The sequence below is a fragment of the Microcebus murinus genome, chromosome 5 (assembly GCF_040939455.1).
Source record: "Microcebus murinus isolate Inina chromosome 5, M.murinus_Inina_mat1.0, whole genome shotgun sequence".
Taxonomy (NCBI): domain Eukaryota; kingdom Metazoa; phylum Chordata; class Mammalia; order Primates; family Cheirogaleidae; genus Microcebus; species Microcebus murinus.
The window spans coordinates 38,256,178-38,281,342 of NC_134108.1; the positions used below are offsets into that span (position 1 = coordinate 38,256,178).

At 36.9% G+C, this 25,165-nt stretch overlaps 1 protein-coding gene across 2 annotated transcripts in view; it reads right to left on the reverse strand.

Annotated features, from left to right (window-relative positions):
• Nucleotides 1–16,700, reverse strand: part of HSF2 (heat shock transcription factor 2) — a 42,793-nt gene extending 26,093 nt beyond the window's left edge. The window contains exons 1-3 of one of the 2 annotated variants that reach the window (XM_012777545.3): nucleotides 16,426–16,700; nucleotides 3,505–3,613; nucleotides 3,218–3,345 (exon numbers count right to left, since the gene is read on the reverse strand). In XM_012777545.3, the coding sequence (XP_012632999.1) occupies nucleotides 3,218–3,345; nucleotides 3,505–3,613; nucleotides 16,426–16,518 (330 nt within the window). In that variant the 5' untranslated portion in view covers nucleotides 16,519–16,700. The remainder of the gene's footprint in view (nucleotides 1–3,217; nucleotides 3,346–3,504; nucleotides 3,614–16,425) is intronic. The other variant, XM_012777544.3, reaches the window with a different exon arrangement.
• Between the last annotated feature and the right edge of the window lie 8,465 nt (nucleotides 16,701–25,165).

Sequence of the window (25,165 nt, forward strand, 5' to 3'; positions counted from 1 at the left end):
CCCCATAAACTTTGTATAGTTGGTCACCACCCTGGGTTTGAGAACTATTTCCTTCCCACCATCACACACACTCCTTTCCACAGACTCAGTCTCTGAAGCGTCCCATGTACTGAGCATTGTGACTATCCTCTTGTCTTTCCATGCAAGCAGCATTACATTTTCATCCCTGAAAGCCACTATCTCTCCTTTCTTTTAGCTTTGGATGTTTGATAACAGGTGGATTATCTTTCCTATTGGGCATTACTTTTCCTGTCAAGTGTGTTTTTTCCTTGAACAATTCCTCTGCAAGAGTGACACTAGTGTAATACCTGTCAGTGAAGAAATGATAATCTTGAGAACCAGGTACTGAGTTCTTCAATCTTTCATGAAGCTGTAAAACTATTCTGCTAGTAACAGGTCTCACCAACATTTCAGATGTTATTCCTCCATAATAAGGGACAAATGAATGTATGTAACCACATTTTGAATCTGAGAGGACATATAAACGGACACCCCATTTTGTTGGCTTTTTAGGATTATATGTGATGAAGTGTATCTTTCCCTTGAAACCAACAACAGCCTCATCAACAGCAATCTCTCTTCTAGGACAGAATCTCTCCCTAAATTTCATTTCAAGGTATGACAAGAAGCAGTTTACCTTCTCGGTTCTTGTTCTCAAATCTTTACTTGACTTTTGATCGTTTTTCAAGTGTAACATCCAAAATATTTGCAAGAACCTTTCTCTTTTGAAAACAGATCGAAAAAATGGTACATGAGATTCAAAATCCATGGACCAATAACTCTGCAAGTTGGGGTGATTCAATACACCCATATTTAGTATTACACCAAGAAAAGCCTTCATTTCCTCTATCTCACATCTTTCCAATTATTCCAAGTGGATCGCTGGGATAGTTCTTTCTGGCTAATTTTATGCCTAGCATACTCATTTGTCTCATCCGTTATATTTTTTATCAACATCTCAGTAAAATACAACTGAAAAAAGTCTATTGGTATGGCATATCCAGAAGGAACTTGAGGTCCAACATGTAACTGACCAGTGGAGAAAGGGATTCTGCTAGGCTATTTGTCATTCAGAGATGTAGATGTCCACTTTTCTTTTTCTTGTTTTCCCCTAGAAACATAACTTTCATTGGGTCTTATATCCGATTTCTCAATGATATTACCTATATCTCTATCACTCACTCGAATAAACAATTGTGCGTCTTCATTTTGCCTTTATGAATTCAATGTCACTGTCACTGTCAGTACTTTCAGCCAGATCTCTGGGCAAAGCAAGGAATATTTTCCTTTCTGTAGTTCCACTAGGACCAGCGATTTGTTCATCATCTCCACTCACATCCTTGGAGAACTCACTTTCTACATTTTTCACCTTTTTCTTCATTTTCGAAGTAATATTCATCATCACTGCTTTCTATGTCTTTGGAAAACTAATCCATCCTGAGGAGGGGAAATTCACTCAGAACCTGGGACTGCTAGGGGGCAAACCAATCATTCAACTAAACCCTGTGTCATGACAACATCTGTGATATGCTAACAGAAACCTAAACAAACCTAGGAGACAAAAAGATAAGGAAGGTTTTTTACCAAGGGAAGATGATGAAACTATTAGAATTCTAGAGGAAAATGTTGGAAACACTCTCCTAGACATTGGCCTAGGCAAAGACTTTGTGAAGAAGTCCCCAAAGGCAATCACAGCAGCAACAAAAATAAATAAATGGGACATGATCAAACTAAAAAGCTTCTGCACAGCCAAAGAAACAGTCATGAAAGTAAACAGACAAACTACAGAATGGGAGAAAATTTTTGCATCCTACGCATCTGATAAGGGGCTGATAACTAGAATCTACTTAGAACTCACGAAAATCAGCAAGAAAAAAATCGAATAACCCTATTAAAAAGTGGGCAAAGGACTTGAACAGAAACTTTTCTAAAGAAGACAAAAGAAGGTTTAAAAAAAAAAAAAAATCCAGATACGCTGTAGGTTTAAAAAAAAAAAAAAAAAAAAAGAAGACAAAAGAATGGCCAACAAACATATGAAAAAATGCTCAACATCTCTAATCAGGGAAATACAAATCAAAACCACAATGAGATATCACTTAACTCTAGTGAGAATGGCCTTTATCAAAAAGTCCAAACATTAAATGCTGGCCGAACAATAAATGCTGGCGTGGATGCGGAGAGGAACACTCCTACACTGCTGGTGGGAGTGCAAACTAGTTCAACCTCTGTGGAAAGCAATATGGAGATACCTTAAAGCAATACAAGTGGATCTACCATTCGATCCAGCAATCCCATTACTGGGCATCTGCCCAAAAGATCCAATGACACTCTACAAAAAAGACACCTGCACCCGAATATTTATAGCAGCACAATTCATAATCGCAAGGCTGTGGAAACAGCCCAAGTGCCCATCAATCCAAGAATGGATTAATAAAATGTGGTATATGTATACCATGGAGTACTATTCAGCTCTAAGAAACAACGGTGATATAGCACATCTTATATTTTCCTGGTTAGAGCTGGAACCCATACTACTAAGTGAAGTATCCCATGAATGGAAAAACAAACACCACATATATTCACCAGCAAACTGGTATTAACTGAGAAGCACCTAAATGGACACATAGGTACTACAGTAATTGGGTATTTGGCAGGTAGAAGGGGGGAAGGGGGTGGGTATATACATACATAATGAGTGAGATGTGCACTATCTGGGGGATGGTCACGCTGGAAACTCAGACTTGTGGGGGGAGGGGGGAAAGGGCATTTTTTGAAACCTTAAAATTTGTACCCCCATAATATGCCGGAAAAAAAAAAAAAAAAAAAGGCAGGATGCCATGGCTCATGCCTTGAATCCTCCTACTCAAGATTGCTGCCTATGCAAAAGATAAGCTTAGGTGGTGACATCAGTTGAAAGGCATTTACATTTTACTTGTCCTTTCATGCTAATGAAAACAAGAAAAGAGACTGGAAAAATAGACAAAAATCCCCCTTCCCCTGCGGTGAAACTACGCCTCGAGAGTGGCTCAACATACCAGCTGCTACCGATGCTAACTGTGTCGAGTCACACTCGACATTCGAGTGCAAAGGGTTAAAAAGGAATTCCGTATACTTCCGAACATTCTTAATTTCAGTAGCTGAAATAAAAATCTTTGCCATGCATACTCCATGTCCATACTCTAACATCAGATGTTAGTTCACATTAACAGTAACTCACCTTCCTTTTAATGTTCTCCAACAAGTCATCCTGGCCTTGTTTGAAGTAAGGATGCTGAAATTCAACAGGACCATCTCTTTCCTGTTTCACAATTCCAGAATCAATATGTACTACTTTGCGAAAACCATCTGAAAAAGATTCAAAATTGAAATGACTAAAATAGGCAAGAATGAAAAATTAGTGGTGCTTGTACGGAATATACTTTCCTTTAGCAACCTAATGAGAAAAAAAATGGTTTAATTGGTGGTTGATAACAGCACTCCAAAGAAACTGCTGTCCATACTCACACATATTCAGTTGCCTCACAAAGCTTGCCATGTTATTGTGCTTGAAATATTTGGGAAGAATTTCTTTTGCAAATCTTTGCTCATCCAAAACTAAAAAACTTTGGCCATTCTGAAAACAAAAAACAAAAAAGGTAAATTATTTAAGATCCTCTAAAACATCATGGGGTGAGAGAGAATGAGAGATTCGAAAACTGTCTTAGGTAATTCGTCCATGATACCTTCAGACAAACATTCTATTCCTGATAATGGTAAGAAGAAACAAACTGCACTTAAGTGCCAAATTGCAATTAAGCTTTTTGATGTCAACTTCAAAAGTATAGGAATATATCTCAAACCAAAAGCCACATCATATTCTATAATGAAATATTAGAATTTCCATTAATGCAGAAATGAGAAAAAGAAATACAGAATATAGTCAGCATAATCATTTAACATTGTTATAAAACTAACGCAATTGTTTTAAAAGTAATGCTATTAGACAAAAAAAGACAAATTTTGAGAGGAAGTAGCATTTATAATTATTTGCAATAGACATAATTATATCCTTGTGCAATCAGTTAAAAAACTGTAAGAATTCGGTAAGATATATGATTATTAAATTAATATTAAAAGCCACTAGTGTTTTTCTACACAAAAAAATAAACAATTGGAAACTTACTACAAAAATACAGTAACCAAAACAGCATGGTACTGGCATAAAGCAGACATACAGATCAATGGAATAAAATAGACAGCCCAGAAATAAACCCTGCCAAAGGATTTTTTGACAAGATTATCAAGACCATTCAATGGGGAAACAACAATCTTTTCAACAAATGGTGCTGGGAAAACTAAATATCTATATGCAAAAGATAAGTTGGACCAATATCTGACACCATACACAAAAATTAACTCAAAATGGATCAAAGACGTAAAATCTGAGCTTAAATTACAAAAATGTTAGAGGAACAGCTTCTTGACCTTGGATTTTACAATGATTTCATGAACACCAAAAGTATAGGCAACAAAAACAAAAATAGACAAACAGCACTACATAAATCTAAGAACTTTTGTGCAAAGAATACTATCAACAGAGTGAAAAGGAAACCCTCAGAATAGGAGAAAAGATATGTGAATCATATATCTGATAAGGGGTTAATATTCAGAATATACATTAAACTCCTACAATTCAAAAATAACCAATCTGATAAAAAATTAGGCAGGGATTTGAGTAGACATTTCTCCAAAGAAGATACACAAATAACCAATAAGCACATGAAGACATGGTCAATATCACTATTCATTAGGAAAATGAAAATTAAAACCACAATGAGATACCAGTTTCATTAGTTTGCTTATCAACAAAAATCAATAAAATAGGGTTTCAAGGATGTGGAGAAATTGGAACCTTTGTTCATTACTGGTGAGAATATAAAATGACATGGCTGCTGTGAAAAACAATATAGTGGCTCTTCAAAAAATTAAACATAGAATTACCATATAATCCAGAAATTCTAGTTCTGGATATGTACTCAAAAAAACTGAAAGCAGGGATTTGGTCAGATATTTCTACTCCATGTTCACAGTGGCATTATATTCACAATAGTCAATAGATGGAAGCAACCTAAGTGTCCATCAGCACATGATAATATATATGGATAAACAAAATGTGGTATATACATACAATGCAATATTATTCTACCTTAAGAAAAAAAAGAAAATTCTACCACAAGCTACAACATGGATGAACCTTGACTATATTATTTTAAGTGAAATAAGCCAGTCACAAAAGGACAAATACTGTATAATTTAAGGTATCTAGAATAGCCAACTTCATACAGATAGAAAGTAGAATGGTGATTGTTGGGGGTTAGAGGATGGGTGTTGGAAGTTATTGTCTTATGGGTATAAAGTTTCAGTTTGGAAAGATGAAAAACATTCTGGCATGGATGTTGGTAATGGTTGCATAAAAACTATTAAGTAAATACACTTAATGCTGCTGAACAGTACATTTAAAAATGGCTAAAATGATTAATGTTATGTATATATTACCCCAATTTAGAAAAACAATTAGAAACTAAAATGGAATAAAAGATCCCAAGAATAACAGAAAAACATTAAGTATCTAAAAATAATTTTTTAAAAATATACAGGATCTTTAAGAAAATATTAAAGCTACAGAGATATAAAGGAAGACAAATGCAGTATTGTAAAGCTGTCAATTATCCCCAAATTAACCAATACATTAAATTCTCTCAATTAAAAAAATTTTTGGAATAGAGACAGAGATGCTATCACAACCAAATATTCAATACTTAGGTTCATTTGTAAAAATACATAACAGGCAAGAAAATATTGAAAACAGTGGTGAAGAGTGTGTTAAACCTCATGATAAAATTCTTTCTTTCTTTCTTCCTTTTTTTTGTTTTTGAGATAGGATCTCACTCCACAGTCCCCAGTAAAGTGCAGTGGCATAATCATAACTCACAGTAGCCTTGAACTCCTGGGCTCAAGAGTTCCCTGCCTCAGCCTCCTGAAAAAGTGGACTACAGGCATGCACCACCACACCTGGTTAATTTTATTTTTATTTTTTGTAGAGATGGGGTCTTGGTAAGTTGCCCAGGCTGGCCTTGAACTGGCTTCAAGTGCTCTTCCCACCTCCTCCTCCCAAAGTGCTGAAATTCCAGGCATGAACCACTGTGGCTGGCCCAGATAAAATTATAGTGTTTACAAGAGTTTGGTACTAAGGAAGGAATAATTAAAGAGATGAATGGACAAACTAGTGAGGACAGAAGCAGCAGCAAATCTATTTGAGAATTTAGCAGGTAATAAGTAAAGACAGCATTCAAATGGGGGATCAGAATGGAGAAAGATTATTTTTAAAATTTTCCATTTGGGAGGAAAAAAACAAAAGCTCAATGCTACCTCACTCTTTACAACCAAGTTTTTGGAAACATGACATACTAAACCTGGAAGACATACAGATAAAAATAAATTTATCCATGGAAACTGCTAGCTTCCTACCCTATCTCCACTCTCCTCTACTTTCTTACTAATAGAAATAATCTTGTTTGATGAAAAACTCAATGTAAAATTTAGAAAAGGCCTAGTCTTATTCATAATTGAAGAAATTTATGTCAAAACAAATAATAATTTTCCCTTATTAGACAGGCAAAACGTAAAATGTCTGATAACAACCAGTACTTTCAAAATTAAAAATGCATGCATTTTTTTCTACCTTAATTTTCCCTCTTACACTTTACTCCCTCTTAATCTACCCATTTGTCTTTTCCTTAAATGCAAATTTAACAATTTTTAAATCCCCCTTCTCCAATTCATTCACTTAGCTCTCACTAAAAACTGGTTTTGGTTTCCCTCACTACTAAATCAGCTTTCTAAAACATCAAATGCCAAAATCAATATTCCTTTTAGTCTTTATCTTCCTATATCTCTTTGTGGCCTTTCACTTGGTTTGGTACTACTAACAATCCCCTCCTTCAATGTTCTACTCTCTGGGCTTCGACACTGTAGGCCATTGGGTCTCTTACCTCTCATACTTACTTTCTATTTTCTTCCACCTATCAAATAAGAGGTAGATGTGCTTCTTAGGTTTCTATCCTTGATCATGCTGCCCTTTATATTCTTTCCTTAGACAATCTCATCTACACCAGTATAACTTATTATTAACTTTATTTTCTTTATTTTATATGATTATAACATCTACACTTCTGCCTCTAACCATCTCAAATTTCACTTGAATTTATAATTATTAACATTTTTACACAATGCTCTTTAATTTAGTATGTTCTCAACCCATTTCCCTTTCAAATCCATTACCCACTCTACCAAAGTCAACCTTTTCTTGTATCCTCCATTCTGGCAAGCCCCTCCCCCACTGAATTTGATGTCAACAAAGAGATAAGTTAAAAACTCTCAATTCTAACAGCTAGTAACTTAAGAGGGAAACATTAAAAACTTTCCCTTTACAATTAAGAACAAGGCAAGAATCCCATGATCACTGTTACTGTCCACCATCCTGAGGTCTTAGTAACTACAAAGAAATAAAAATTGAATGCATAGGTTCTGAAAGGAAAAAAAAAATTGTCATTCACAGATACCATGGGTGTACACTCAGGGAACTCAAATCAGTAAAGTGACCTGCTCACCTGTTTATTATCAATATACAAAAATTACTTGTATTTCTAATTACTACCAACAGCTAGAAATGTATTATTAAATAAAAGACACCACTTAAAACTTCTATAAGATACTTTGGAAGAAACCTAACAAAGATGTGCAAGATCTAATAACAAAAAATTATAAGATTTTATTAAACAAAATGAATTTAGAAATATACTTGTTCATGTGAATATTCAATATCATAGAGATATCTATTTTCTCTAATTTGATTTATAGTTGTAATGCAATTCCAATAAAAATCCAACAAGCATTTTTTTTTAAATGGAACTTTATTGTAGACCAACAATAATCAAGACACTCCTGACAAATGGGTTACCTACCCTACCAAAAGACTTTCTCTAAAGCTACGGTAATTAAGAGAGTACAATATAGGCATTGGATAAATTGTCCAATTAAACAGAATAGAGAATCCAGAAACAAAACCGTAACATCCATTATGGGCTGAATGTATGTGTTCCCCCAAAATTCACATGTTAAAGCCTCATCTCCAATATGATAGTATGTGGAGGTAGGGCCCTTAGGAGGCAACTGAAGTTTCAAAGAGGTCATTAAGGTGGGGCCCCCATGATAGCTGTCTTTATAATAAGAGAAAGAGACCAGAACTCTCTTTCTGTCTCTCTGACACATGAGAACATGGGGAAAGTGGCTCTGTAAACCAGGGAGAACCCTAACCAAGGAACCAACTGGCTAGTACCTTCATCTTGGATTTCTCAATCTTCAGAACTATAAGAAATAAATTCCTGGCCTGGCCCTGGTGGCTCACGCTTGTAATCCTAGCACTCTGGGAGGCCAGGCTGGCGGGTTGCTCAAGGTCAGGAGTTCAAAACCAGTCTGAGCGAGACCCCATCTCTACTAAAAAAAAATAGAAATTAATCAACCAACTAAAAATATATATACAAAAAATTAGCTGGGCATGGTGGCACATGCCTGTAGTCCCAGCTACTCGGGAGGCTGAGGCAGAAGGATCACTTGAGCCCAGGAGATTGAGGTTGCTGTGAGTTAGGCTGATGTCACGGCACTCACTCTAGCCTGGGCAACGAAGTAAGACTCTCTCAAAAAAAAAAAAAAAAGGACAAGAAAGAAAGAAAGAAATTCCTATTGTTTGTATTTTGTTATAACATCCCAATTGACTAAGATTGTGACATAAGAAGTGGCAAAACAGAACACTGGAAAAAGGAGGAACTATTCAATAAAGGTACTATACAATTAAATATTATGTGGAAAAGAGTAAAACTGGATCCCTCAAACCACACACAAAAATCAACTCCACATGGAATCAAGACTTATATATGAAATGCAACCTTTAAAAATTTCAGAAGATGGAAAAGTATGCTTTTCTCCTTAGGGGAAAACAATCTGAAGAAACAAAAAACGTGAATCACAAAAAAGATTCATATATTTAATTATACTAAAATTAAGAACTTCTCATCAAAAAATGGTGAAAGGATAAGCCACAAACTGGGAGAAGATATATTCAACACATATACTCAGAGAAATGAATATATAGAACATATAAGGAATTCCTAAAAATAAAGACCAACATAAAAATGGGCAAAACAAACATTTCACAGAAAAAACACAAATGGCCAAAAAACATGACAAGGTTTTAGAACTCAACAGTCAGAAAAATATAAATTAAAACCTTATTAAGATAACACCTTACATCCACTAGACTGGTAAAAATTAAGATGAATACTATCCAGTTTTGAAGAAGAGGTAGATTAAAAGAAAATCTCATACATGACTGAACAGGAGATTAAGCTAATTTCTCTTAGAAAACAAGTTGTACTATCTTGACGTTAAACATTTCATACACTGTTTTTCAGCAATTCATGCAGATATACCAACTCTAGAGAAACTCTGCTTATATACACCAGGAGAGGTATATAAGAATATTCATAACAGCACATGACACAGTTGATCATCTCTTTCTTGAACTATTTTCTTTCACTAATTTCTATGACCTCACTCCCTTGATTTTCCTCCTTTCTCACTGTTCCTTCTCAGTCTCCTTTGCTGGCTTTTCCTTATCTTCACCCCTCTAAATGTTGGAATACCTCATGTTTCAGTTCCTTCTATCTTCATGCATCTTTCTACATGATTTCATTCAGTCCTATGGCTTTACCAGTCACAAGCTCCAAACTCCACCCTGAATGCCAAAGTCCCATAGTCAACAACCTATTCAACATTTCCACTTGGACATCTTGGAGTATGGAAGTCAGTCAGCTATTTAGAAATATTCCTGCTCTTCCTAGCACTGCACTTCCCCACCCCTTTTGAAATAGGTGTGGCCATATGAAATAAGTATGGTCAATCGAATGTAAGCAAAATGAAACAATTTCCAAATGATACTAGAGATTCATTTTATTCTCCAAGTTATTATAACCAAACAAAATCCCCAATCTATACTTCTCTTATCCTCCCCTATCTCACAAATGGATTCGTCCTGTTGCTCAGGCCAAATTCTATGAGTCATTCTTAATTCTTTCATGTCCCTCCTCCAACTAAAGCCAATTCATCAGCAAGTCCTACAGCTTTGCTTTCAAAGCAGACATCAAAGCTGACTATTTCTCACCACCAAAGCTGACTACTTCTCACCACCTCTACTGCTACGATCCTAGTTTGAGCCAATATCATATTCATAGGTATTAAATATGATATTTTTAATACCATATTGGAAAACTGTGTTGGTCTTCTAACTGGTCCCTTCATTTGTAATCTCTATACCACAGCACTAAGGTCTACTATACCATCTGCTCCTGCCCTCACTCTCCTGTTCTCCAAAGATACTCCAACCACATGGGCCTTCCTGTTTCCTTGAACATGCCATATTCAAGGCCTTTACATTTGCCATTCACCTTTGGCTGGCCCATTTTTTTCTAATCATTCAAGTCTCTGCTCAAACATCACCTCCTCAGAGAGGCTTTCCTCATCACCATGCCTAAAATACCCACAAAACCAGTCAGTTTACATGACAGTTATCAATTTATTGTTCCGAATTCATTCTTCATTGTCTGCTCTTCAAACATGGAGTTAGGTCCCTTAAATACCTTTCACTAGCTGCCATGATGTTAAGCTTTATAAGTAGGGAATACTAGAGAGATATGACAAGAGAACAGGGTTCTCTTTCCTGGCTGTGTCCCCTTAGCAGGCTCCTGCAGTGTAAGCAGGTTCTCTAGCACCTAGCTCTTGCAATGCTGACGAGAATGGTGGTCAGGAGCACTCAAAGGCCAGAAGCTTTCCCTGGCACTCCCTCTCCTTTGGGAGGTTTCAAAACAGAGCATCTCTAGCAAGACATCTCCCCATGAACAGCTTTCTAGAGCAAATGCTGACAAGCTTTTTCTTAATGGGTCAGATAGTTAATAATTTAGGCTTGCAGATCATAACATTTTAACTCTACTTTTGTAGTGAAAAAGCAGCTATAGATGATATGTAAGTAGTCTGGGCATTGCTGTTTTCAATTAAACTTTATTTATAAAACAGATGGCTGGCACATGGGCTATATGCCAACCCCTGTCCTAGAGGGCATACTTCCCAGCAAATTTTGAAGGCTGGGTTTCAAGTAAGTTCCACCAGTGCACACCAATGGTTTCTCTGCCATTCAGTGAGACATGGCCATACTCTCTCCAACAAGCTTAGGATCTTATCCTTGGGGGAAAGGGTTCATACCTGGGTACTCTATCTCAGCCTTATCTGTAATAGCTGCTTCTGTAATCATTCCTATACTCTTTAGAGTTTTCTTTACTCCAATTTCCCTGATATAGTCAGTAATTCTATTAAAGTTTCACTGTTTAAATACCTGTGGGTTCTGTCTTCTGTCTAGACCCTAACAGATATACCCGTTTGCTTACCCTACTTTATTTTCTTTATGGTAACTGAAATTATTTGCCTTTTTTTTTTTTTTTTTTTTGAGACAAGGTCTCTACTCTGTCACCCAGGCTAAACTGTAGTGGCCTGATCACAGCTCACTGTAACCTCAGCCTCCTGGGCCCAAGCAATACTCCCACCTCAGCCTTCCAAGTAGCCAGGACTACAAGTGCACACCACCATGCCAAGCTAATTTTTTATTTTTTGTACATATTGGATCTCCCTATATTGCTCAGCCTGGTCTCAAACACCTAGGCTCACGTGATCCTCCCACCTCAGCCTCTTGAGTAGCTGGGAACACAGGCTGGCATCACCACACCTGACTTGTGTTTGTTAACTTTTTATTTATCAGTTTTTACCACTTGAATGTAAACTCCATGAAGGCAGGAATTTTGATTCATAATCAAAATTAGTGAATCAAAATTAGTGAATTTCTAGTATCTAACACATTGTGAAGTCATAACATATTTATAACAAATATTTGTGACTGACTAAATGAATCTTTGGCCAAATGGACCAAATTCTAGTTTTAGAATTTCGACTCTTTGATTATAACAAATGGAGATGAATGTCTCTTGCTTACACCTGAGCTTTCTTTCACATATTCCCACTTATTCACTTCACTCGTATCATTCCATATCCATGCTTATAGTGTTCCTTCAGTCTCTACCCTAAAATTAATAACTTCTTTGTGTGCAAAAATTCCACCTTACTGCCATTTAAACCTGTGAAAGGCTCAAGCCATAAAAAACAGAACTCTCCCTAAACATTTTACAAAGGACAGAAAGCTACTAGAGTGGGGTGGGAGAGATTGGTTTCTCCATAAACCTTTCCCACAAATGCTGACAAGATTCCGAAGAGTAGTAACAGCTGTTACTGTCCAAGTTAACCTTTTTGCACTGTTTAGAACAGCAGTCCCCAACCTTTTGGGCACCAAGGACTGGTTTCATGGAAGACAATTTTTCCATGGAATTTAGTGTGGGGGGAAGAGTTCAGGCAGTGATGCCAGCAATGAGGAGGGGTTGTAAATACAGATGAAGCTTCCCTTGCTCACCTGCCACTCATCTTCTGCTGGACAACCAGTCCAGGCCACAGACTGGGACCAGGACTGGTCCGTAGCCCAGGGATTGGGGACTGCAGGTTTAGAACACTCAAAATACTCCTACTAATAACCTAACACTTCAGATCCATCACTTTAAAACACTTTTCTAATTTGTAACTTTAACAACCAGTCTATCATCAACCATTTCTTCTGAGTCTTTAGCTCATTCTCTCTCTCTCAAATAAAAAATACTTGCAAACAGATCTTTGAATGAATCTTTCAACTTTTCTGCAGGCTCCTTTAAGCTGAGTTTTACCGCTACCCTGCTGCACTTGTAGCCTTTCTTATTGTTTGTTTTTGGAATACTAAAACAATGCAATGGTTGCTGGGATGTTCAAAATAATACCATCATAGTACACTGGAAAGTCTAAATGCCTACTGCTCAAATTCATCCAAAACAGAAAACACTGGAAAAATTCTGTTTTTGCTCCCTCTACCTCCTATGTCCTATTCATCTCTGCTGATGAGAGGAATAGAGAAGTACAGAATGCCAAAGGACACAAAAAGATGCAACAGATAGGTATGAGATCTTCAGTGTAAATCACTTGGTCTTACCAAGCAATCTGAAGAACAGCAACGAAGGTAAGAACACTGACAAAAGAATGACCTGCCAGCTCTTTTATAATGCTGCACTTCAGTTTATACTGATTAACAGTAAAGATAGGTCTTCACTATATAGCAAGAACTTCCATTTAACCTCCACAACCTGTCTCTGAATATCAAGTTTCCCCAGTTGCTTCCAAGCTAAACATGTGCCCTCTCTTTAGGACCCTGTTACATTTAAAATAGTTTTAGGTTGTCCAACAGCACAAACTCTGTCTTTGATTCTGGCAACAAACTCTCTACCAAAGCCAAGAATAGATATATAACAATAGGAAATATTAAAAAAAAAAAAAAAGAAAGAAAGAAAAAGAATTTTTTCCCAGGAGATTAAGTGGAAAATGGAAAAAAGTACAATGTTTTTTTAAAGACACTCTGGACCTAAAGATGTTTCTATTATTCTAGAGTCAATAGCAAATTTAGTATAATTTTGTTGCTCAGAACATTACATTTCTGTATTTAATGGTGAGAATGAGGGTACTACTTCACTTTTCAATTTTGTCATACTGCAAGTGTCAAGGAAAACTAAACTTGTACATCTTAGTGATATTAAGCCAAACTTTCCAAAATGCAGTTGGTAAGAGTTTTCTTCCCTTGTTTTATACTCAAGCTAGGGAAATAAATTATTTTCCACCAGTGGAAAAAAACTGCATAAAAGATTGCCTGGTTCTCAAACATCTGCTTCTTCTAAAAATTCTCAGTAAGATTTTCACTCAGATAGTATAAATGTGAAATTAACTCAACAGAAGTACAGTACAACAAGCTTGAAGGAAACCAGAAACAACCATAAATATAAAAGAGGAACTTATTTTGGTTTGTCATCCTAACATTATTGTTTAATTAAAGTTTTACCTTTCAGTGTTAACACTACTTTTAGAAAAATTTGTGGAGAGCAAAAGTAACAGACAGCTGCCCTAAGGAACCAGGCTTAGCCCTGAAAACATTAAGCCAGAATTGTCAATTAATCTGGGGAAGCAAACATTTGGTATAAAACTAAATATGGTGCCAATCTGTATTAATTTTAGTGATATTGATGGGAGACTGATCTGGGACCTCAGAAATCTCTGTTAGAGATTCCATCTTCAAATTGGCTAGCTGTATAATTATGGATAAGTAACCTGTTCAAGCCTCAAATCCTCATCTATACAAGGATGAGGCTAACCTTGATGATCTCTAAGATTCTTTTCAAACATAGTTTTATCTTTATCATTCCCACAACTCCCATTACATTTTCCAGGGATTTCATTCATTCATCAAACATTTATTAAACACCTACTGGGTCTCTGGCACAGACACTGACCTCAATGAGTTGACATTTTGATTGTCCCATAGGCATATTAGAAAATGAGCAGTTAAAACATAAGGCTTAGCCTTAATAATGGGATAAGAGTGATTAAGTGGCTTATTTATTTGATTTAGAATTCATAAAATGATACGTTTATGGATCAGTGTGAAACTCCACATTTGATACCACTCAGAAAACAAGAATATTATTACGATATTTTGGTTAATGAGTACTTATTAGATCTTGCACTGCCATAATATCATTTAATTAAAACCAACTGCCAGCATATTTAGGCACCATTTCTAGGCAGTAAAAAAAAACCAGAAGGCTTGTCCAGCCAAAAAGGTACAATAAAGTCGGCTTGGGTGGGGAGAGAATCTCAATCCAATTTCTAACATGAATATGTGGCTGAGTAACAGTCTGTGCTGATCCATCCCTGTCCACTTTTAATCCTTCTGACTGATGAAAAGCATGAGACATCTGTTTATTTTAAGCACATGCTGGTGGCTGGCTTCCTTATTTTCACCTTTCTTTGTACAACTGTACAGAATTCATCAAATGCTTAATTCATACATTCACACAATGCCCCCCACCCCTGGTGTAGGGGCCTAACAAGATAACCCAGTTGCCTATATTGACCATATGAAAATTAAATTCTAGAATAAAGTGTTAAAAATAAACAAATGACACTAACACAAAGCAAAATACGATATTATAATAGTGAAAACTTCATGTACTCAATATGGTGCTCCCTGTTAAGATAAAAGTAAATAAAACTAAGAGTTCCTACAACAGGAAAGGAACAGAAAAGAAAGAGAGGAGGAGATACATTTACTCAGCACTTAACAGGTGCCAAGAACCATTCAGGTAGTTTTTACTTATTCTTCTCAAGAACTCTACACATGAAAATATGCCCAAATAGGTGATTGTCTACAATAAGAGAAAGCCTTCATAAAATGATTCCAACAGCCTTGGAGTGTATTCTAACAAGAATGCACTGTTGATGTAAATAATCGTTCTGCCTAGAATCTTCACATTTGGAACTAGAAGGTCACCTAGGCAACCCATCCATCTTAAGGATGACTCAATTTAAGCCAGACAACCAAAGGGGCTTGATTAAGGTCATCCTTGTTTAAAACAGATGAGATCAAACCAATAATCAAGCCATCCATTTACCACCCTGCTAGTAACTTGTTCAGTGAAATTTAGAGGTTACTAAGTTACTGAACACCTATTAGCACTTTTATTATAATAGTCATAAAATCCGATTATACAAATGGCCCAAAATCTCCAAAGAATAATTTGCCATTTTCTATGAACTTGCATTTGAACATATTTGCCTATTTCCCTGATTGCTCTACTCACAAAGATCCAGACGCAAAGCGGGGTGTGTGTGTGTTGGGGGCGGGGGGGGGGGGAGAATCAGGTCACTGAGGTAAAGATTTCTTCTCATAAACCCCTGCGCTGACGATCCTGGACCGGGGGCTCCCTGTCCCCTCCGCGATTCGATTCGTATAACCCGTGAGTCCAGCGGGAGGACGGAGGATGAGTGTGCAGTAACGTGGCTCCCGCGCCCTCGGCTGGTCGGTTCCCCTCGCTCCTCCCGGGTCCCGAACGCTGACCCCACCGGACCGGACCGTTACAGGGTTACCAGGGCCGCGACGCCCCGCGCGGGCCGCCCCTCCCCCACCGCGGCCTGAGGCGAGCGGCGCCGGCCCGGCCCCCGCGGCTCCCTGCGCGAACAATACAGGGGTCCCCCGCCAGGCCGAACGCCAAGGCCCCGCGCCGCGGGCCTCGCAGGGAGCGTCGAGCTGCAGGCCGCAAAAGACAACCACGCGGGAGACGGACAGAGGAGGCGGTTAGTCAGGGCGCTGTGGCCCGACCGTACCTGGCTCCAGGTGATGAATTCGTTGGTATGGGTTTCCTCCACAAGCGTCCACAGCTTGCTGAGGAAAGCCGGCACGTTCGAACTCTGCTTCATTGTTAACGCGGCGCAGGGATTCCAAATTCTACACCCGAACGCGACGATAGCGGTGGCGGCGGCAGCTGCTCCCCGAGAACGCCCACAACGCAGGCGCAGCAGCTCCCCGGCCCCGCCCCCAGGGCTCCGCCAGGCGCTCAGCACCGCCGGGAGGCCGGGCGGCCGCACGTGACGGACAAGTCGCTGTGCTCCGCCCGGGCGCAGTGGTCCCGCGCCGATCCCTTTTCTGGCCAATCCCAGAGACCCACCGCAGGACAGAGAAAAGCGATTGGATGCTAAATACGTGGAGGGGTGGGAGCAGAAGGGGGCGCTGCCATCTCATTCGCTGTTTGTAGAGGAGCCTTCACAGTAGCGGCTCAGGAGACCGTGTTTGGTTGTTTCACGTGGAAACGGCGTAGGGTTTCTGGGTTGTGGCCGGAGGGTACAAAAAGTCTTCAGGGTCCTCTGAGTCATACGTTTGGCAGGCAAAGTGTGGTTTGCGCTAGTCTACAGAAAGGAATAATTCAGATAGGGAAAAAAAAATCAGTTTTCAATCATGATGTGCTAGGCCCCGAAATGAAACTGTCTTAAATATAAACCACCTTGTACTTAAATTTTCACTGGGAGAAAATGTCCCCTTTCAAATGTGTTTATCAAAAAGAGGAGTTTAAATAATAAATCTCTACTAAGCATATGTATGCAAACCAGGAACTGTAATAGGCATGTCACAAGCTGTTTTTTAATTCAACAGACTTCAAGTGCCTACCGTATGCCCAGCATAAAAAAGGTCTCATTTATACTACTTTAGTCAATTAAAATAATTGTTCCTGCTTGTACTTTACACATGCATTCTTGTTTGCCTGAGATAGTTTGGTATAGTGGGAAAAAATAGTGGACAAGGAGTCAGTACATCTGAGTTTAGACTCAGCTTCAAGGACTTTTTACTATATGTTAAATTATACTGGTACCATGTCATATAGATCAATTATTTAATCTATTAGTGCCAGTTTTTCCTCTTTCTTCACTGGGAATAGGAATATGTTTTCACCCATTAAAAGTGGCTTTAATAACATAATAGCTGTGAAAGTGCTTTGAAAATATGAAGAAGTTTACAAAATTAAACTTTAATTTTTTTTATAAAAGTCAGCCTGTGAAGACAAAAATGTATAAGCAAGTCTGAGATAACAACACTTTATAACATAGGATTGATTTACTTCCTGGGTATATGTAAAATGGTACATAAAAAATAAAATATACAGTATCTTCCAATAAGCAAATGTTTATTGAATACTACCTTTGTCTTCAGCACCGGTCTCTTTGCTGAAGCAAAATCAGGCATTTGGAGGTATACATGTAATAAAGGAACTAGTATTTGATGAGCTCTTATATATGCCCAAGACTTTATGTAATATTATCTCATTGACTCCTCACAGCACCTCAGTGAACTAGGTCTTCTTATCCCATTTTTGAATCAAGATTCTGAGACTCAAAAGTTGATTAATTTCCCTATAGTCACAGCCAGTAAATGGGAAAGGGTATTTACACCCAGGCTTTATTGAACTCAAAAGCCTGTGCTCTTTTCATTGTTCAATAATGACACGATTTCAAAACTCAAGATGCTTGTATTTTAATTCAAAAAACAAGATAAATACAATAATCAGCAACCATTAATATTTTTTAAAAGAGCTAAACGTATAAAGTGAGTACTAGATAAGTTAAAGACAGAGGTTTGTAAGTTAAGGTGGTTAGGAGAAAATTCATGGAGGTTAGGAACCTTAAGCTGGGTCTTGAAATACAAATATATCTATCTGGATAGCCAAATGGAAGCTGCAGAATGAGCAAAGACCTGGAGTCTAATGAGCATAACCATGCCTGTCTGTGGAAGGCAACAGCTCGGGAGCTAATATTGGTAGTGTTTGCGAGGAAAATGTGGCCTACTTTCAGGACATATTTGCATTTTAAAAAGGTGTGGTTAAATACTCAGAAACTCTTCTTTGGGCATTTAATATGTACAAGTATAGGGTTTTACTTAGTAGGCCCCTAAACTTAGTTTAATGTTCTGCTGTCATCTTGTTGAAATTCTTAATTTTAGAACAAGTGACCCTGCATTGTCATTTTGCACTGGGTCACAGAGAACCGTAGATGGTTCTGCTTCCACTGTATGGCATCTTATAGATCATAAGTTTGAGACCAGTGATTCTCAAACTTAAGCATGCATCTGAATCACTTGGAGAAGGGAGCCTGCTAATATTAAACAAATGAACAAATATCATCTATAAAGTAGTATTTGTAATACTCATAAGACAGGCTAAGGGGATAAGTTATTAACCAGATAAGGAAACCCTGGCATCAGAAAATTTGATAGTGTTACCTAAAATCACCTAGGTAAGGTTGGAATTGAAACCATGTCTTTCACAGTCTGAAATACATGCTTTTTTCCTTTATACCATTGTGCCTCAAATTTTAGCCTACATCAAAATCATCTAGATAGCTTCTTAAAAAATAGATTGCTGCTTCTGAACCCATTTCACTCTGTAAGTCTGGGGTACAGGCTAAGAATTTGTACTTCTAACAGGTTCCCAGATGATGCAGATGCTGCTAGTCCTGGGACCACATGTTGAGATTCACTGTTATAGAGGAAAAATTAGGAAACTGACCTTCCCTTGCTAACAAGGGAAACCTTCACCTCTTAACAAAATCCGATCTAGACCTTCCAGGAATAATTTAAACTATTGTCTTTTCTTTTTCTATGAACTTTATCATTCATATTATTGTATTAATAATTAATAAACTTTCTGAAAAATTAAGTATGACTATAGAATTTGGGGGGAAGAAAATCATAATTATTGGCTTGTTTATACTTCTTTATAAAACAGAGAGTAAGAAAACCAAACCAAGCTTTATCTCACAATTATTTCCTGTGTATAATATTCCACAAATATCAGAAGAAACAGATTTGAGCCAGTGTCAATGATTTTGACAGGTTTACAATATTAGAGGATAAAAATGTCACTTTCTTAAAGGAGTTATCTCCTATTGATTTCAATTTTAAAAGGTGGAGTATTTCCATGGCTCATTTGCAGCCTGGAGGGTAAGGTTTAGAAGATTTAGAATAACGTTAGAAAATAAGAGTGATCTGGACCTTTACCTAGGAAATGAAAAGCATATTGGGGAGAAATGTGATACTTCAAAGCATCTGATTCTGATTGCCAGAAATTCTATACTGACATCACTTCTTTTGTGAAATCTTCCTTGACAACCTTTATTATACATTTTTTACATCATATTGTAATTATTTATATGTTTTTTTATACTAGCCTGTGAAACTCCTTCAATATAAATTCTATGTCATATTTATGTCTGTTCATCTACAAAGACTTTTTAAATGACTCTACAATGCCTGGTATATGTTAAACTCTTAATAAATACTTGTTGAATTCATCAATGAATAGATGAACACATAAGTGCTAACCATCAGCTTAGTCTTCCATGACTACCAAATCTGGATTAGTTCCTCCCATATGTTCCCCTAGATCCTGAAACCTGACCTTCATAGTATTTACCACACTGCTGTTGCCCACTTACTTCTCAGCAAACCTCACTAGACAGACAGATTGTGCTTGCATTGCTCACTAAACAAAGTGCTAATAGCATAAGAATTGCTCAATAAATTTTTTTGAATGAATAATTTTAGCTTTTTGAAATCCTTTGGATAAAATTGACTCTACCTAATAAGAAAACCATTATAACTTAAGTCTCAGTGAGTATAAACTTTTTTGTTTACAAGAGAAGAAAATGAAGAGAAGAGCTTAAGGAATAGCTCAACTGAGAGGCATATGAATGAGAAACTATCAGTACTGCACAAATATCAGAATCCTGGAAATGCCAGACATTAATGGAATGTCATAGAGACCTGGTTTTGAGGTCATTTATGTCTTTGAAACAAATGACAGTGGCAAAATTCTTAAGGACCCTTGGGTAGGCTTTTGACTAAGTGAAAAGCTAGAAGATTGTGAAATTTTTAAAGAAGGAAATTCTTAAATTTTTAAAGAAGGTCAAAGAAGAATCTTCCTTTCTCGAAGGCTACAACTTGTATGCAAAAAGCATTGGCCAAAAGAGCTTTATACATGGGAAATGCGTTAGTACCACTTGTACCAGGCTTAGGCTGGGATTGCTCTATATTAAACTTCCATTCTATGCCAAATTTGCTAGAATGCAGTTAATCACCCAACTAGGGTGACAAACTAGTCCAGGTTTGCACAGGACTTTTCCAGATTTAGTACTGAAAGTCCTATGCCCCAGGTACTGCCTTAGCACCAGGCAAACCAGGATGTTTAGTCACCCTAACTCCAGTCTCTTCTAGTTATTCATGTTGTACAGAAAGCAGAGGCTCATTAAGCTAAGCAAAATATTGTATAGCAGCTATGTAGATAAAGATCTAAAATTTATAATGCATTTTTTAGCCATTCTGGACTCAGTGTGGACGTACTCTTTCTAAAACACCCCAACAGCTAGCTGATAAATAGAAGGAATCTGTATCCCATAACTCAAGGTCCTCGTGAAGGCTCAGACACATGCAGAGGGACATTGATAAGAAAGAACACTTAAAGGCTAAAAAACTTAAAGGACTGGAAGAGTAAGAAAAATGTAGTGGATTAGAGAAATGGTCTGCAATAGCATTCTATTATTTCCACTAGAATAGAATCATGTTAAGGCTCTAGTTTCTACTCCCCTGAAGCTGGTCTTGTTCCAAGTGGAAGTAGCGTCCAAGATAGAAGGTGTTTGGAGTTCATCTTTCTAGACAATAGGGTTTAAGTGGTCATGTTATTCAAATCCTTTGATAATGAAAATCTTTGAGTCCCCTCAAAGATTAAATGAGTTGAGTTATATGCATTGAATACAGAAGTCCTACTCATACCTTGAATGTTAGATTAACTGGAGAAATTGATTTAAGTGACAAGGTAGCCACTGCCACAGCTATATGTTGTGATCTGAGAGGTATGTAAGGAGAGTTGGCAATGATTGGAACATTTTACCTCTTTGAAGTATAGCTGAGTACTATGAGCAGCATTACCAGCCGTAAAGAAAGATGCCTTTTCTAGTCTGTGTGCTCACAGTGTGGTGCAGTATAGTAGAGATCAAATAAAGGCTGAGGCTGTCAGTTTCTCAAGAAGGCATCCTAGGATAGAAATGAATGAATTTTGACCTTCCAGAGAAAAGTCTGGCATTGTCTGAATCAAAGAGTTGCTAGGACACATTAAAGAATTGCTAATTAGTGGCAGAACTCTTGACCAATAAAGCCCTTATATATGGTGATTATTGTATTTGCTATAATTTACTCTAAAATACTACTATTTAATTAATAGTATATAATGTGATAATTAATTGTTATCTGCATCCTGGGGAGAGTTAGTTAACATTAGGAATGCGTACTCCAAGGGTGGTTAGTTAGCATATGAAAGACAAATCAAATGCCTTCCCTCTAAAGGATTTATCTTAACTTTTCTTTATCAATACCAAAAGTTTTGTTAATTAGGGTAATTGATGTGGAAATGATTTTACCTTGGTGAAATGAATGAAGTTCAGGATATGTGTCTTCACTAAAAACAGTGTATTGGATTTCCCCATTCTTAAGTAAACTGAGAGTGGAAATATCTTGAGCTAGTAGCTTATCCCTTCTGAAGGTGCCCTAACCTTAGGATTCTCTTAGGTTCAGTACTCAGGGAATTTGGGTGACCTGGAGCAAAAGTAAAAATAGAGGCTCACATACCACATTTCAGATCATTTAAAGATCACAAATGAAGTTAACAAAGTGTCAAAATATATTCTATTTTCCTACCTTGGCAAATAAATCTTCACAATAACAAAATCAAAAGATATGTGTAAAGTCATAGTTTTCATAAGACACTAGGTTGGTAAGGTTGGCAAAATGTTTTTTAAGATAAGTTTTGATCCAAGAAGATCAAATTTAATTATTGTTGTCTGGTGTTTTGTTGATGGAGCAGTGGTGTTTTAGACAAATAACAAAATAAAGACATAATTCATAGATCATTATATACTTATTCCTTATAATTATTTTTTTTCAGCAGAGTGAGTCAGATTATCACCAAGATTGTCATATAACCTATGTTCTATCAATGGTAGTGAACAAAGTATTAAAAATGTAATTGTATTCAAAGTCCAACCGAATTTAAAAACCAATTTTAAATATATTTTATAAAAATGTTATTTAAAGTAAATGTTAAAAATTGAAAAATTAAACCTATATTCATGTTTTAAGTCATGAGACATTTAGAAGTGTCATAAATTTAAAAATTTAATGTAAATTATAATTAATAAATTTAAAATCAAAATAATTTACATAAATTTGGTATTTTAAATTTAACCTTTTGAAAATACGATCAAATTGCATTAAATGCTTAGAAAAACAAACTTTTCTTTCATTCTGAAGCAGCTTCCATCTCTGACATAGGGAGTAAGTAGCACAATCTATAAACCTTGTGTTTTAAGGGAGAAGCATTTTCCTGGAGCCCTCACTGGAGTGGTGTTTACGGCTTCACGATGCCACATGGAGTACTGGATCCCAAGTGACAGAGTTGACCATTTGTTCCCTCATAAATTTATTTATTTATTTATTTATATTTATATTTATTTATTTATTTTGAGACAGAGGCTCACTCCATAGCCCTGGCTAGAGTGCTGTGGCATCAGCCTAGCTCACAGCAACCTCAAACTCTTAGACTCAAGCAATCCTGCTGCCTCAGCCTCCTGAGTAGCTGGGACTACAGGCATGTGCCATCATGCCCGGCTAATTTTTTCTATATATTTTTAGTTGACCAACTAATTTCTTTCTATTTTTATAGAGACAGGGTCTCACTCTTGCTCAGGCTGGTTTTGAACTCCTGACCTTGAGTGATCCACCCACCTCGGCCTCCCATAGTGCTAGGATTACAGGTGTGAGCCACCGCGCCTGGCCCATAAATTTACTTTTTGTATGTGTTTATGATATTCAGGGCCCTCTAAAGTGTTGGGCAGCAGGCAGAGACTCCTCTTCCTACAGTATAAAGGTAATACCACTACTTACAGTAGATTTTGTCACCTGACTCTGTCTCAAAAGTTAGCGGAATGCTGCTGTTACAATCTTCTATGCAATGTACTTCATCAAGTTTACAGAGCAGGGTGAATAACTTTTTGTACCTTCTTGCTAATATATCTTTGTATATGTGGCAGAATTTCAACTGAGACTTATGTTCATTGTAACATTTACCTGGTGGTAAAGTTGTGGAGGGGGACAACTTAACTTTACCTAGCTGTGACTCTTTGAAGCTACCACAATAACTTAATCATTGTAAATAATGAAATTGGGTTAGATTGGTTCTCAAGAGTGTAAATCTGACAAAATTCTCTAAATTGATGCAACAAAATAGATCCTTACATTGAACTGTGAGCTCAGTTATGTGGGAAGCTAATTTTCAGTGCTGAGGGTGGGGGTAGTAGTGTAGGTTTTATTGCATGTGGACTTGCAGGCATTAGTGGTTAAGATATATTCCAAGATGTACTACCAAGCACTACAACAAATAAGGACCTCCCAATTCTGTGAAGAACTCCCATTGCCTCCACGTGGAGATTAAACTATTTTTCTTATCTACTTGAAATTGCACATTCACACATGTGACAACCTGGTGGCATCCTTTTAAAGTTTCTCCATCTATATCAGATTATATATGTATTTATGTACATATAGAGAGTTTATTGGCATTATTTATACATATATCTTTTTTCTATTTTTAAAAATGTACTTTTAATGGTGGCAAAATACAAATAACAAAATCCACCATATTAACCATTTTTAAGTATGTAGTTAAGTAGTGTTAAGTAAATTCACATTGTCGTGTGACCAATCCCCAGAACTCTTTCCATCTTGCAAATCTGAAACTCTATACTCATTAAACAATTACCTCTCCCCAGTCCCCTCAGTCCCTGGCAACCACTGTTTTAATTTCTATCTTTATGAATTTGACTACTCTAGATGCCTCATATAGGTGGATTACACAGTATTTGTCTTTTTAGGACTTGCTTATTTTACTTAGCATAATATCCTTAAGGTTCATCCATGTTGTAGCATGTGCCATAATTTCTTTTCTTTTTAAAGCTAAATACTATTCATTTCTATGAATATACCGAATTTGGTTTATCTATTCTTCCATTAATGGATACATGAGCTGTTTCTACCTTTTGGCTATGATGAATAATGCTGCTATTAACATTGGCATATATACATAACTTTATGCATTTTGCTTTTTCTCGCTTGACGACACATGGTAGAAATTCTTTCAAATAAACTGGCATAGCTATAATTTATTCCTTTTAATGATTCCATGGTATTCTGTGGTGTGTATGTAACACAATATATCCAGACATTCTGCTACTGATGGGCATCTGCTTTGTTTCAAGGCTTTTATTTTATGTCTTTCATTCTGAAAGATGTTGCCAAAAATTTCTTAAACATAGATCCTTAAATACTGGTGCTTTTGTTTCTCCAGATTGGTAAATGCAGATCATGTATAATTTGCATGGTAAAACTATACTTTCCATTATTGTATCAGCATATAAAAAAGAGTCCTGCTGCTTAAAAAGCTACGCATTTGAGTGATCAGAATGCTATTGT